The sequence below is a fragment of the Balaenoptera acutorostrata genome, chromosome 16 (genome assembly GCF_949987535.1).
Source record: "Balaenoptera acutorostrata chromosome 16, mBalAcu1.1, whole genome shotgun sequence".
In the NCBI taxonomy this organism is placed as follows: Eukaryota; Metazoa; Chordata; class Mammalia; order Artiodactyla; family Balaenopteridae; genus Balaenoptera; species Balaenoptera acutorostrata.
Window position 1 is genome coordinate 72724218 of NC_080079.1, and position 13279 is coordinate 72737496.

A 13279-nucleotide genomic window follows, 5' to 3' on the forward strand; every position below is an offset into this window, starting at 1 on the left:
GCTCCAAGGCCTAAAAGGCCCTTTTGTCGGTACAGCCTGTCAGCTACTTTGCACACATTTGTCCTGCTGCTGCTGAGTGAAAGAGTTTTTCATTTTTGCTTATTGTTGCAAGACATTTATTAATAACGCAGGGATAGTCAGCTATGGGATTACAGTCTAACGTACATTCAGACGCTTGTGTTTTTTTTCGTCGTGTGTTTTTCAAAAACCACAAGTATCAGGGGAAAGAAAAACTGAGAAACCCGGAGAAAGGAACGCATCGTGGACCACTTGCAGGTCATCGTCACACTCAGTAAGCCAAAGGTGAGCCTGGGGCAACGAGAAAGGGGTGTTTTAATTTTAAAGCCCGATTTCTGTCCTCGATGAAAAAGGAAACCATTTTCGGTTTCACAGACAAGCTGGTGTGTTCAAGCTCCTTCAGGAGCAGTGGCCTGTACAGAACACGGCTCATGGCCCTGCATCCCCCCAGCCGCCCGAGGAGGATGCTCATTGTACACAGCGCGCGTTTCCCAGGAGGAGCGGCCACTCCCGGCCCCCGGTGGACTCCGTGGAAGAGAACGGGGACGGGTGGTGACACCGGCGGTGACACACGGGCGGCGGGCCTCATGCGGCACTCAGCGGGTTGGACACGCGGCCCAGGAAGTGCAGGGCGGCTGAGTCTCGCTCCAAGACGGCCAACAGGAATGGGCTGTTCAGGGTCACCTCCAAGACCTCGGGCCCAGCGGGCTGTGGTGCGGACTCCGTGGGCTGCTCTCCCTCGTCTGCTTTTAGCTCAAAGAGAACGCTGTTGAGCACCTGCAAAGCAGCGAGACTGGGGGTCGCTCCTGAAGGCCGGGCCCCGGGGAGGACCACTCTCCAGCCTGCCCACCCTCCCTCGGCCCGGCTCACACGATGTGACGGCTCCTCTCCAAAGTGTCTCCCAAACCCGCCCGTCTCCACCTTCCCCTGCTGTCCGCGGCGGGTGCTTCTCTCTGTGAACTCAGCGCAGAGGGCTCCGGGCCCACGACTGTGAGCCGCCCGGCCTCCCCTCCCTCCCAGCATGCAGGCGTTTCTCGGTTGCGGGCGTCCGTCGCCCCCTGTGCCCCTGGACCGTCCATCTACTGCTAAGTGCGTCCCTGAAGCCGGGAGCTGTGTGGTAGGGCCGGCAGCCGGCCTAGAGGCCCTACTCTCCTGGTCCCGGTCCCCACCCTGCTGTAGGATCTGGGGAGGACCCGAGGCTGGGCCAGGTGGGACAGAGCCCAGAGCACGTGGTGGGGAGAGGTTTGCTGCCCTCCAGCTGCCCCTGGAAAGCCCCAGAGAGCTCTGGTCACTTCTCTTCCACCCTGGGCCCCCAGCCGCCCGGCCATGCACTCCCCTCTCTCCTCCTGCCCACCGGGCCTCCTCTGTGTCCCTCCCGCCCGTGCCTCCCAACTCCGGGAACACACAGAGCCCACGTCAGGCACAGACGCCGGCGGCACGGTACCTTTCCAACTCTGAGGCTGGCATCGCTGATTTTGCCCAGGTTCGCCTCGGCGCCCAGCAGGGTGGGCAGCTTGGTCTGGGCAAGCAGGTCCTGCAGGTCGTAGGACCCTTTCAGTGTCAGCTGGGGCACGGTCAGGCGGATGGCCCTGGGGAGACGACACACGGTTACCGCTCCCGCTGTGAAGCCCCAGGCCACGCCGAACTCACGGAAGACCCGGGAAGCCGAGTGGCATGTGTCCCCGAAGGAGGGGGCGTTTGCCACCCTCACCCAGCTAGGGTGTCTCGGGAAAATTTTCAGCAACAAATGGCAACAAAAAAACCCTTCATTTTCTTTGAAATTCTGTGGGAGGGATGTACAGTATTTAACAACGGTGCTCTCTGGGGGTTGATGTGAATAGTTGTCTATTCTTTTTTCTACTCCTTTTTTAAGTTGGCTGCATTGAAAGCATACTCGGTTAATTTTAAAACGCTGTCCTCTAAGATAACGCGTCGTGTCTCACTGACTACCTTTCAGTGGTGAGCTCCCCGTGGGAGGGGGAGAAGGTACAATGTCAGCCTCTGTGCCGGGCATGTCACTTATGTCAAGTCAGTTCACCTCCATGTACTACCTCTGCCTTCCTTGGGCAACCTGAGAGCCCATAGATGTTTCCAGCGATGTCCCAAACCCTTACAGGGTTGACAGTACACCCATGTCCAGAGCACCACTATTCACAACAGCCAAAAGGTGGAAGTGACCCAGGTGTACATCAGCGGATGGGTGGGTAAACAGACCGTGGCAGATCCCACAATGGAATACTCTCCAGCCCCAGAGAGGAAGGACATTCTGACACATGAGACAACATGCATGAGCCTTGAGAACGTTATGCTCAGTGAAATAAGCCCAACACAAAAGGACAAATACTATATGATACCACTTATAGGAGGTACACAGCAGAGTCGAATTCATAGAGACAAAGTAGAAGGGTGGTCGCCAGGGGCTGCGGGGAGGGGAAATGAGTTGTTAGTGATTAATGGGGACAGAGCTTCAGTTTGGGAAGATGAAAAGTTTCTGGAGACGGATGGTTGGTAGCACAAAAATATGAAGGTATTGATGCCACAGAGATATACACTAAAAAATGGCTCGGGTGGTAAATTCTAGGTTATGTGTTTACCACAATTTTTAAAAAATGACTTCAGAAGAGTTGACCTCAGGAGGCCCTCTGTGCCCCTTGGTGCCTGTCTCAGAACAGACTTCTGGACCCGCTGCTCTGGGCCTGATATGTAAGCAAGTCTAATGCCCCAGTGGAGGGGAGTTACTTTATTCCCGTCACAGGAGGAAAGAGGAGCAGATGACCCAGGCAGCAAACTAGGGGAGTCCTGGAGTCGAGCAGCACCCCGAGAAAGCCCCCCTGCTCCCAGGGCTGTTGAAGGGGTCCCAGTGCTGCTGGAAAGTCCGTCCCCCGGAAGCTGTTGGAATGCAGCGGATCACACACGGCCAAGGTCCCCTCTCAGAGGGCGTGTGGACCGTGGGCCTCCCAGTCCTGTGGGTAAACGGAAGCACAGGGAAAAGCGGGCCCCCTCCTCCCCTACCTCTCCTGCACCCAGAGAGAGAAGACAAATCAAGAGCTGGGTCCACGGACGGAGGGGGCACTGCTGGGTGGAGGGTGCTCAGGCACCATCGCCACCCTACCCGCTGGGCGCCCAGGGCTCGGCCCACACCACGCCCACGCCCACCCGTGCCCCCCACTGCCCGGGCAGAGCCGCCCGTGCAGCTCCCCGCTCTCCAGGGGCGCAGCCCAGGAGGGTCCAAGCAGTCTCCCGGAGCCGTACCGGGGAGAGAGATTCTTCATCCAGGTCAGGAAGGTGTGCTGGAAGGTGACGGCCTCCACCTGCCGCAGGTCGGGGGCGCAGTGCGGCTGGATGAGCAGCAGGCAGGCGTTGGCGCTGAGGGGCACGCGGGTCACGGAGAGGTTGTTCTGGGTGTCGCTCCAGTAGTGGAAGGTGCCGATGCCCGAGAGCATGGGGACCGACACTGAGGTGGTGTTGTCCACCCAGAACTCCTGGAGCCCCGGCAGCAGGGAGAACCCCTTCATCTTTCCTGGGGACCCGGCAGGAGACAGGAAGGGAAGAGTTGGGAGAGGGAAGGCGGGGTGCAGGGCTGGGCTGCAGACCCCTTCCCCTTCCCCCCTCCCCTCCCTTCCCCTCCCCTCCCTTCCCCTCCCTTCCCCTCCCTTCCCCTCCCTTCCCCTCCCCCTCCCCCTCCCCTGCCCTCCCCTCCCCTGTCCCTCCCCTCCCCCTTACCCTCTCCCTCCCCTCCCCCTTACCCTCTCCCTCCCCTCCCCTTCCCCTCCCCTCCCCTCCCCTTCCTCCCCTTCCCCTCCCCCTCCCCTCCCCTCCCCTCTCCCCTTCCTCCCCCTCCCCCTCCCCCTCCCCTCCCCTCCCCTCTCCCCTTCCTCTCCCTCCCCTCCCCCTTCCCCTCTCCCTCCCCTCCCCCTTCCCCTCTCCCTCCCCTCCCCCTTCCCCTCTCCCTCCCCTCCCCTCCCCCTCCCCTTCCCCTCCCCCTCCTTTCCCGTCCCCTTCCCCCTCCCCCTCCCCTCCCCCTCCCCTTCCCCTCCCCTCCCCCTCCCCTTCCCCTCCCCCTCCTTTCCCGTCCCCTTCCCCCTCCCCCTCCCCTCCCCCTCCCCTTCCCCTCCCCTTCCCCTCCCCTTCCCCTCCCCTTTCCCTCCCCCCTTTCCCTCCCCCCTCCCCACCAAAGCATCACCCCTGCCCCAGCCCCAGGCTGCTCTGCACTTTCCTGGCCCCCAAAGTTCACCAGCCCCAGGACCCCCGACCATCAATTCTTCCTCCTGCAGAATCTACCAACTGCCAATGTTGAAGGCGTAGTCCACGCCAGGCCCCAACCTGAGGCCCACAAAGGAAACCAGCTTGAGGACCCTACCCTGCTAATAAACAGGTAAACTCAGACCCAGAGCTGCCCTGGCCCCAAGCCTGGGCTCTGCCATGCTCACTTTAAAAAACAAACAACAAACCAGAAGAACCACTTTATTTCTTAGAGCCGTTTTAGGTTCACGGCAAAATTGCGAGAAAAGTGCAGGTCTTTCCCATACGTCCCCTACTCCCGCCTCCCCAGCACACAGCCCCCTCCGGCCAGCATCCCCACTAGAGGGAACGTTGGGTAGCACTGAGGAACCGAAGTGGCGACATCATCGTCACCCGGAGTTCCAGAGTTCACACAATTCACGCCTGGTGCTGGATGGTTTACAGGTTTGGACAAACGCTCAATGGCGTGTCCACCGTTATACCAGCGTACAGGATCGTTTCACGTTTCTCCGTACTCCTTGCTGCTAGGGACAGACAGACGATCCAGTGACCAGTGGATGTGAGCGGAAGTGCTGTGTGCTACCTCTGTGCTGCGCCCTGAGGGGGGCGAGCCCTCCCTTTCCCCTCCCACCCCCAGGGGCGGGCTGTGGCATGGGGGTTGTGGAGCTGAGCTGCCAGCCGGCTCAGCTGTTGTTGAGCAGCTTGCTGAAGGCGCTGGCACCTGGGGGCACACCAGCGTATCCCTCCCTCCGCAGTCCTCCCAGCCCCTTGAACGGCCCATCGTGTGGTTGTTCCTGGGAGAACAAGGTGAGGTTGAGAGATGAGCCCATCGCAGAGTGGCCCCGGGGCACCTGGCACTTGGAGATCTGAGCAGAGGTGACTTAAATGAGTCTGGGGTCTCCAAGGAGAGAGCGGGGAGGGAGCTGGGAGCAGGGAGCCTGGGTCTTGTGAGAAGGGAGTGGCCAGGGCACCCAACCTCTGCCCTGTCCTCCATCCTCGGAGCCCTGTGTCTACAGACAAGGTCGGCTTCCGGGAGGGCTGCGCACGAGGAGCTGCAGTGTCCGTCCTCTGGCTCCCCAGGGGACCACAGACCTGGCAGGAGGCTGGTTAGTGTATAGGGAAAGAAGGACTAAATTTTTTCCACCAACAAGCGAAAAGGGAAAGAAGGGTGCTGCCTCCAAAAAGATCTGGGAGTCTGAAACGAGGCTGGCTGCCCGCTTCTCTCCGCTCCACGGGAGAACGCAGCACCCGGTCCTCATCCAGAGATGAAGGACGTCTCGCCAGGCCAGGAAAACGGGTGTGGCCCTTTCTGGCGCCAGTGGCCCTCTGGCTCTGCCTCTCGGGGGGCAGGCCTTTCGCATTGAGCTCTCCTCCCAGGCGCCTCTTAGGGACGGCGGGCCGAGCTCACAGGCCTCCTCCACCCTCCACGGCCGCCCCTGGCTGCGTGGCCCCTGCCTGGACTCCGCTCCCGGGACCTGTCAGCGCGGGGACCTGGGCCCTCCTGGGGTTAGCGCCTTCCCTCTGCTCCCAAAGGCAGGCTGGAGGCCTTCTCTTTGCAGATTTTCAGCCTTCCGGGATATTATCAGAGTAAGAAAAGGACGCGCTCTGTTCAGCCTCCCCCCGTCCCCACGGCCCTGCCCTCCAACCGCCGGCTTCCTTGTCTCTCGGCTCTGCTAGTCGCCCATCCTGATAGCACCTCACGTGCAGCCTCCTCAGCCCACCCCTCCGTTCACAGAGCCGAGACCTCAGGGCCTGTTCCCAGGAGAGTTTGCCGGGCAATTGCACAGCCTTCCAACCACTCACCCGGCCTCCGCTCCCCGCAGTGCGGGCCAGGGGTGACCTCTGAGCAGAACGCCTGCCTCTCAGCTCCCAGACACCCACAGCTCCAAACTCCCAGCATCACATCCAAAGTCTCAAAGTCTGGCCCTGACCCATCTTTGTGGCGTTGCCTAACACTGGTCCCATTCTCTCCTTCTGAGCTCAGGCCAAACAAAGCCGCTCCTGTTCTGGTTCCTCGCCCTGACCTTGGCAGCCTTGCGCCACTTCCCAGGCCTTCCTTCTGTCGTCTCCCAGGTGACGCCCCTCGCCGAGTGCGCTGAGCTCCGGGCCACCTTCCCAGCGCGCCTTACCTGCAGCTCTGGGGCTGCGGCACTGGCCCGCGGGATCCAGCTTTCTGGTAAACCACAGTCAGCAAGCTGGGGTCGGGGCCTGTGCGGCCTCCCTGCTCGTCCCCTCTGAGGCGCCAGCTCGGAGTCTTGCAAGTACTACATCCTCAGCGATTGTTTTTGAATGAATGAACAACTTGTGTCCTAGGGATTTTTTTTGGTAGTAACCTCTCCCAATATGAAAGTGATGTAAGCAGACCGGTTATTTTGGCACGGAATAGTGACCTTCTCAAGGACGAGAACCCTTGATCTTTTCAACAGGCAGGAACCCGTCCCTTCTGAGCGTGGAGCTGGGCCACAGAGCCACGAGACCTGAGTTTAGAACCCGGGACCCCCGCTTGTGGCTGTACCATCGGGAGCGGTCCCTTTGTTTCTCTGTTTCCTCACTGGTAAACAAAGTCAATCACGCCTCTCACCGCCTCACAAGGGGATTCAGTGATGAAAGTAAAAGGATGCAGTGCAGGAGCTGCACATAGTAGGGCAGCCGCGGGGGAGGCAGATGCTCGGCCAATGCTCATCCAAGGAGCCTAGTGGGGCAACCACTTCGTCCTCCGTGAGGGTGGCCCCAGGTACTTCTCCACATCTGCCACCCTGCCCCTCTCCAGGCCCAGCCCTGCTCAGCTGAACTGAGACGTCGGACATTAAGTCCGTACAGACAAAGAACTGCCACCCTCCTGCACCGGCCGGGGGCAGAGCCCCCCCCACCGAGGGCTGGCCTTACCTTGGAAGTGGACGTAAGCATTGAAGAGCAGGGTGCTGTCTGGGCTGACCCCTGTCAGGGGCCTGCCCATCTCCCACCCCGTCACAGCCTGCATGAACCTGTTGATCTTCTCGGCGGCGAGATCTGGGTCCGTGGACAAGTCTAGCGAGCGGGAGAGGGTGACAGGGGTGATGGAAGACAGGCCCTGCACGAATGGCTGCTTCAGGCGCAGGCCAGGGGCCGTGAACAGCCCCACCACCGTGGACAGGAGCAGCCTGGCCCGGCTGCCGGCCCCGCCCTGGGCCACCAGGAGGCCCTGGATGGTCTGCAGGGCGGACAGGACCTTGTGACCATCCAGCCGGGAGGTGCAGCCCTGATCCTCCCCCGGGACGCCCAGAAACGCCTGTAGTCTGCTGGCCGTGGGGTCCAAGGCCCCCAGGTAGAAAGAGGTCAGGGTGCCAAAGAGAGCCACCGGGGAGAGTACAGCCCCGCTGGCCGCGCTCCGTGTCTCGCTCAGCATCTTGTACATGTGGAAGCCCATGAAGTTGAGCAACATCCCCACGTTCACGGCCCGCAGCCGGTCTTCGGCCTCCAGCTCCCGGGTGGCTCGAACCAGCTGTTCACGCAGGGCCTGCTCATCCATGGCGGACGACTTGGCCTGAATCGGGACAGGTGTGAAGGTCGGGTCTGGGGGCGACGCCGCACTGGGCTTCTCCAGCTGGTCACAGCTGCTCTTGCTGTAAACAAGGAGGTGGAAGGGGTGTATATACACCCGGTCTGCAGTGGCCAGGAGAGCCCAGGCCAAGAGGCAAAGGACGGAGGCCCCCAGGCTCAGGCCAGCAGGCGCCATCTCTGACGGGGTGCTCGCTTCTGCGGACCCTGAAGTATTCTGTGAAGGGTGAAAGAGGATTACTGAATGCCCTCTAGCAATAGTCCCTGCAACCAGTCGGCACAGGAGAAATCCATCCATGCCTTACAGGTGTCAGAAAGGAAGTGGTTCAGAGCTCTGTGGAAAATATCTGTGTATATGATCCAGGTGCACATTGCACTGTCACGGGCTGAGTTGTGCTTTCGCGGGGTTTTATTTTGGGGTTGGGTTTGGGTTTTGTTTAAATTTTAGAGTGGTGAGGATGCCTGAATATGAAGACATTTGTAGATTTTAAAGAAAAAATATGAAACGGTTCATTAAGTCAAGTAAAAAATGTAAACAAATGTTTTCACAAAATGTCGCAAGTATTTTTCTTCAAGAATATGTGAGTGGCTTATGTTATTTTTACCTTGTGCTAATTAGTGATATGATGCTTTGGTCAATAATTGCATGTTTAACAGAAGAGTAATATGGAAACATTTTAACTTATTTTTAAAGGAACACTTTGAGTAAAAAAGTATCATGACATTTATGCAAAAATTTAAAAATTCAAATGTTGAAGTTGATGGAAGAAATGTTTACATATTGAGGTATGAGGAAGTCATTCTGGCTTATCCAAAATGGAGCTGGGTGGCCACTGCAGATGTGCTTTCAGACATGTTCCTGCATCACTGAGAACTTGAAATTTCTGAACTCTACAGACTCAAGGACACTACCAGCCATTCTCAAAATAATATCAGCTAGCAGCTGCCAGCTGCAACGTTATGGTCTCAAGGTCTCCCCTTGTAACTATGCAACCTTTTGGACCCCAACCAATCCTTGCTAAACAAACACCCTTACTTCTTGCCAGTTCCAATCCTAATTCTTGACAAACAGCTTATGTAATTTTGCAGTTTTTGCCTTTACAAGCCTCCTCTATTTTGTTGTCTGGTGGAACCCAGTTCACGTGCTTCCTGTATCCGTGTCTCCCTGCTATAGTCCTCAGTTTGGCTCAAATCAAAGAGTTTTCTATTCCTAATATAGATTGTTTATTGATTATTTTCGTCAACAAAGTCCTGACCCCCAGTGCCTCAAAGTGTGACTATATTTAGGGACTTCCCTGGTGGTCCAGTGGTTAAGAATCCGCCTCTCAGTGCAGGGGACGCAGGTTCGATTCCTGGTCGGGGAACTAAGATCCCACGTGCTGCAGGGCAACTAAGCCCACACATCACAACTAGAGAGAAACCCGCTCGCCGCAAAGAAAGATCCCACGTGCCTCAACTCAGACCCAACATGGCCAAAACAAAAAAATAAAAATAAATAAATATTAAAAAAAAAATTTTTTTTAAAGTGACTATATTTGGAGACAGAGTCTTTAAAGAGGTAATGTAGGTTAAATGAGGCCATCAGGGTGGCCCTAATCCAATCTGACTGGTGTCCTTATACGAAGAGGAGATTAAAACACAGACAGAGGGAGGACCGCTCGAAAATACAAGGAGAAGATGGCCAGGAGACCTGCAGGCCGAGGAGAGAGGCCTCAGAAGAAGCCACCCCTGCCAACACCTTGATCTTGGACTTCCAGCCTCCAGAATCATGAGAAAATAGATTTCCGTTGTTTAAGACCCCAACGTGTGGTACTTGTGGCAGACCATGGCGCTAATATGCCCACACGGTTATGGCTATCAGTTTTCCCCAGAGAACAAAATGTGGGGCAGACAGCAGGTCTCTGTGGGCCTCCAAGCCCCAGGGTAGGTGGCAAACCAGCTTGGAGTACAAGACTAACACACACAGAGGTTTTTCCTGTGTTATAAATCAGCCTGGCAAGAACGATCCAGCTGTGTAGTATCCCCTGGGGAATGTTCCCCTCATTTCCCAGCTATGGTGTATAATCTAAGAATGGAGATCTCAGATTTGTTTGGTACGTGACAGTTCACAAAAGCCCTTTCCCATAGATCATCCTATCTAACCGTTACACGATCGCGTAAGGAAGGAATTGTTTCCCTCCTTTGCAGACACACAAAGGGGAGTTCCAAGATGTGGAGAAATGTTCCCCAGGTCATACAGCAAGGATGTAACAGACATCCGATTCCAACCTACTTTACTCTCCCCCGGTGCTCAAGGGACTCAGCCAGGAAGCCTTAGAAACTATGAAGACCTGGGCCTCACCCCCAGACATGCTAACTAAGGGGCCCTGGGGAGGGGTCTGGGAAGGGGTGTTTAGTCTCCCAGGGGTCTCAACATGCAGCCGGGACTAAGCACCGTGGGCTCAGGCCGGGGAAGCCCAGGCATCCCTCACCTGTGTCAGCCCCTCACCAGCTCCCTCTTCCCTGCTAGTGGAATCCCCGAGGCGCTCTGTCACCCTACCAAGCCCCACCCACCAACAGCCGGATTTCACTGGTCTGTGTCGCGTTCTCCCAGGCGACTCGATGTGCCGCAATGGTTTAGAACCTCTCCCTAGACACGGGTCACCCGGCGCGGGCGGGACAGTCTCCAGCACCCTTTTGGCTCAAGAGCCCTGCGATTCTGCCCCAGCCTCACCTCTGGCCAAGAGCACGGGAGTGGGCCGAACCCCTGGGAGAGGAAGCTCCTGGGCCAGCTCTGCTCGTTTATTCTGCGATGGTTCTCACTGAGAGGATGCATGCTGCCTGTATGGCTTCTTTCATTCCTGGCCATTTTTACACGACACCTCCCTCATTGTTCTGAAGGGGTGTGCTGGACCACCAGGCTATACCGCTCAGCCTCCGCATCCTTCCCCATCCTCCCCCGGCCCTCCCAGAGCTGGCCTGAGCCTCCTTGGAGCTGTGGGACGTCACCACAGCCTCCAGGTCACCTTGAGGCCTGGACGGTTCCTGCACACCCATGCACGGCCGGTCAGCGTGCTTTCCTCCCCCAGGCGTGCTGACTGCAACTGCTCTAGGCCTCCAGCTCCCACACGTTGTGTGCTCGCCCTGCTGTAGGCGCCGAGTTGCCAAGGGAACTTTGACCTCCGGTCTCAGCCCCTGCCTCCCCTCCTTCCACGGCATTTGACACATCCCACTGTTCTCACGAGGAACCACACGACACGGAAACAAGGGACAGAAGATTCTCCCCTCTTTATAGGGCTTCCTGTTACGCGGGCCTAAGTTGCCAGCTGACGTCTCGTGTAAAAGGATGTAAAAGGCCACAGCAAGTCAAGTCGCCGGAGAAACCGCTGGGGCCCGAGCGCGGAGCACTCCTTCAGTGACAGGCCTGAGGGTCCCGGGTGGGGGCCAGGCAGGTAATCGCAGCCCCATGCTGGCTTCCTGGAGGCACGGCACCGTTTCAGGTGATTTCCGAGGCTGTTGCTGGCTCTCACTTGTGGTCCGTGGCTGCAGCCCCGGTTCTAAGTCAGTACCCGGCCAGCCTGGCCTGACGCCCTCTCCTTGGGTTCCATTCTCTTCCACCCCCCCGTCCTTGGCCTCCCCCTTCACCAGCCCCTCCTCCTAGGCTTCCCTACTTATCAGGGCCCTGTGCGTAAGGATAACGGTGAGGACGGCAGCTAAGGCACGTATAAGGAGGTTCACTGTTCTAGCGATTTCAAGGATCAAGTCCTCCAACCCTCAGAGCAGCCCTACCTTCTTGCCCATGCCTCGCCGCCACCAGATTTCATGCTGCGACTGGCCCCAACACGCCTGGCACTCTGAACTCACTCCCCCTGCCCTCCTTTCCCTTCCCCATGGCACTGGTCACCTGCAACACTCTGTGTCACTGAGTTATTCTTTTATTTCTTCTGTTTAGTGTGTACTGCCATGCTAAGCAATGAATGCAAATCCCACAGGAGTGAGATTCTTGCTCTGTTTTCTTCACTGATGTGTCTCACATTCCCCAAAATGTGCCAGCAAGTACTCAACAGGTAGTGGCTAAATGAAGGGGTTAGTGCTGTTTTGCAGAGGAACAGAGAGGTTCAGAGACTTGCTCAAGGTCACACAGCCAGTAAGAGACAGATCTAGTATTCAGACCCAGAGCCCCTGACTCCACAGTCCACACTCTTAAGCACTAATCTATACTACTCATGAGCCAAAATAATAAGACAGTGTCTTTTTCGTTTATTCTAAAGTTTAGGAAGCACTTTCAGGATGTATTAGCACTCTTAATTTATAGCAAGTCCCTGAGCAAGAGAGGCCAGGCGTTGCCATTGGTTCCATTTTATAGATGAGCAAACCAAGGCTCAGGGAACCCAGGACCAGAGCCAGCACTGCCTCAACAGAGCTGCAGGAGACAAGGCCACCGCTTCCCTGAGCCCTGCCTGGACGCAGCCCCGGGCTCACTGAGCCTGCCCTTTCCCCCAGCTCCACTGCCTGCACAAGCCTTGCTGCCCCTCTGGCCAGAAGAGGACCCAGTGGACTGCTGACCGCGGTGAGTCTTCTCCCAGGCCAGCCCTGCAGGACCCAGCCCTGCTCAGAGAGAGAGGCCAGCCTGCCTGCCGCTGAGGGGAGCAGGTCCCCTGGTGAGACCCAGGGTGGGCTCAGAGGAAGGACCGCCCAGGCCTGGGGGACGAGACAGCCTCAGCGTGTTCAGTGGTAACGTCCGCTGCAGCCCAGGTCACCACTGGCCCCTGGCGCCTGGGTCCTGGGTGCTGTTTAGCCGTGGCCTTCCGGCAGCTCTTCCCCTGCCCCCAGCAGAGCCCCCAGCTTTCCTCCCACAGCAGACAAGCCCCCCGGCCGGAGAGAGCTGGAGAGGGGTAGGTGCGGAGAAGGCTCCCGCTTACCTTCTACTCTGGTCCCCAAGACAGGGGTGGCCTCTTCCTGTGGCTGGGCCGCTGAGGCCCTATTTATGTCTGCAGGGTGGGGACCGTGCCGTTCCCAGGCTGCCCTGTGTTCAGGCTCGGGACAGGGGTTGCATCACGGCGCCGGGCCGTGGGGGTGGGGGCCTCAGGCAGCTGCCCGACTAGAGGGACGGACGCCAGACCAGGCGACTCTCACGCTGGGCCTCCGTCCAGGAAGCCAGGGAGATCGATGCACGCTGTTGCCTCTGACAGACCGAGCCGGTACACGGTCGAGTTACACATTTACTGAAGTTCTCCCGAGCAGAGGCTGCTGTTGTGGGACACAGGAGTGTCCCAAGTGGTGGTGTGATGCGTCTCGGCCCCCAGATGTGATGGCCCGAGGCCAGCCGCCCAAGCCTTGGACCGGAGTCCCCTTGGGGTGTGCTTCTGAGAGGCCCCAAGGATGTGCGGGCTCATGGGCGCAGCGGGAAGGGGAAAGGCCCGCTCAGGAGGCCTGGGGGTCATCTGACCCGACGGCCCTGAGCGGCCCAGCCGTTGTCCAAATAGCCACTGGGCGCCCACTC

General features: G+C 58.0%; 1 protein-coding gene across 1 annotated transcript; it reads right to left on the reverse strand.

Annotated features, from left to right (window-relative positions):
* Positions 1–314: 314 nt before the first annotated feature.
* On the reverse strand, positions 315–12806 carry AGT (angiotensinogen). The gene is made up of 5 exons (XM_007173786.2): positions 12699–12806; positions 7147–8014; positions 3271–3538; positions 1463–1607; positions 315–795 (listed from the first exon to the last, which is right to left on the reverse strand). The coding sequence occupies exons 2-5, from the start codon at positions 7973–7975 to the stop codon at positions 604–606; spliced, it is 1434 nt and encodes a 477-aa protein (XP_007173848.2). The 5' UTR covers positions 7976–8014; positions 12699–12806; the 3' UTR covers positions 315–603.
* Between the last annotated feature and the right edge of the window lie 473 nt (positions 12807–13279).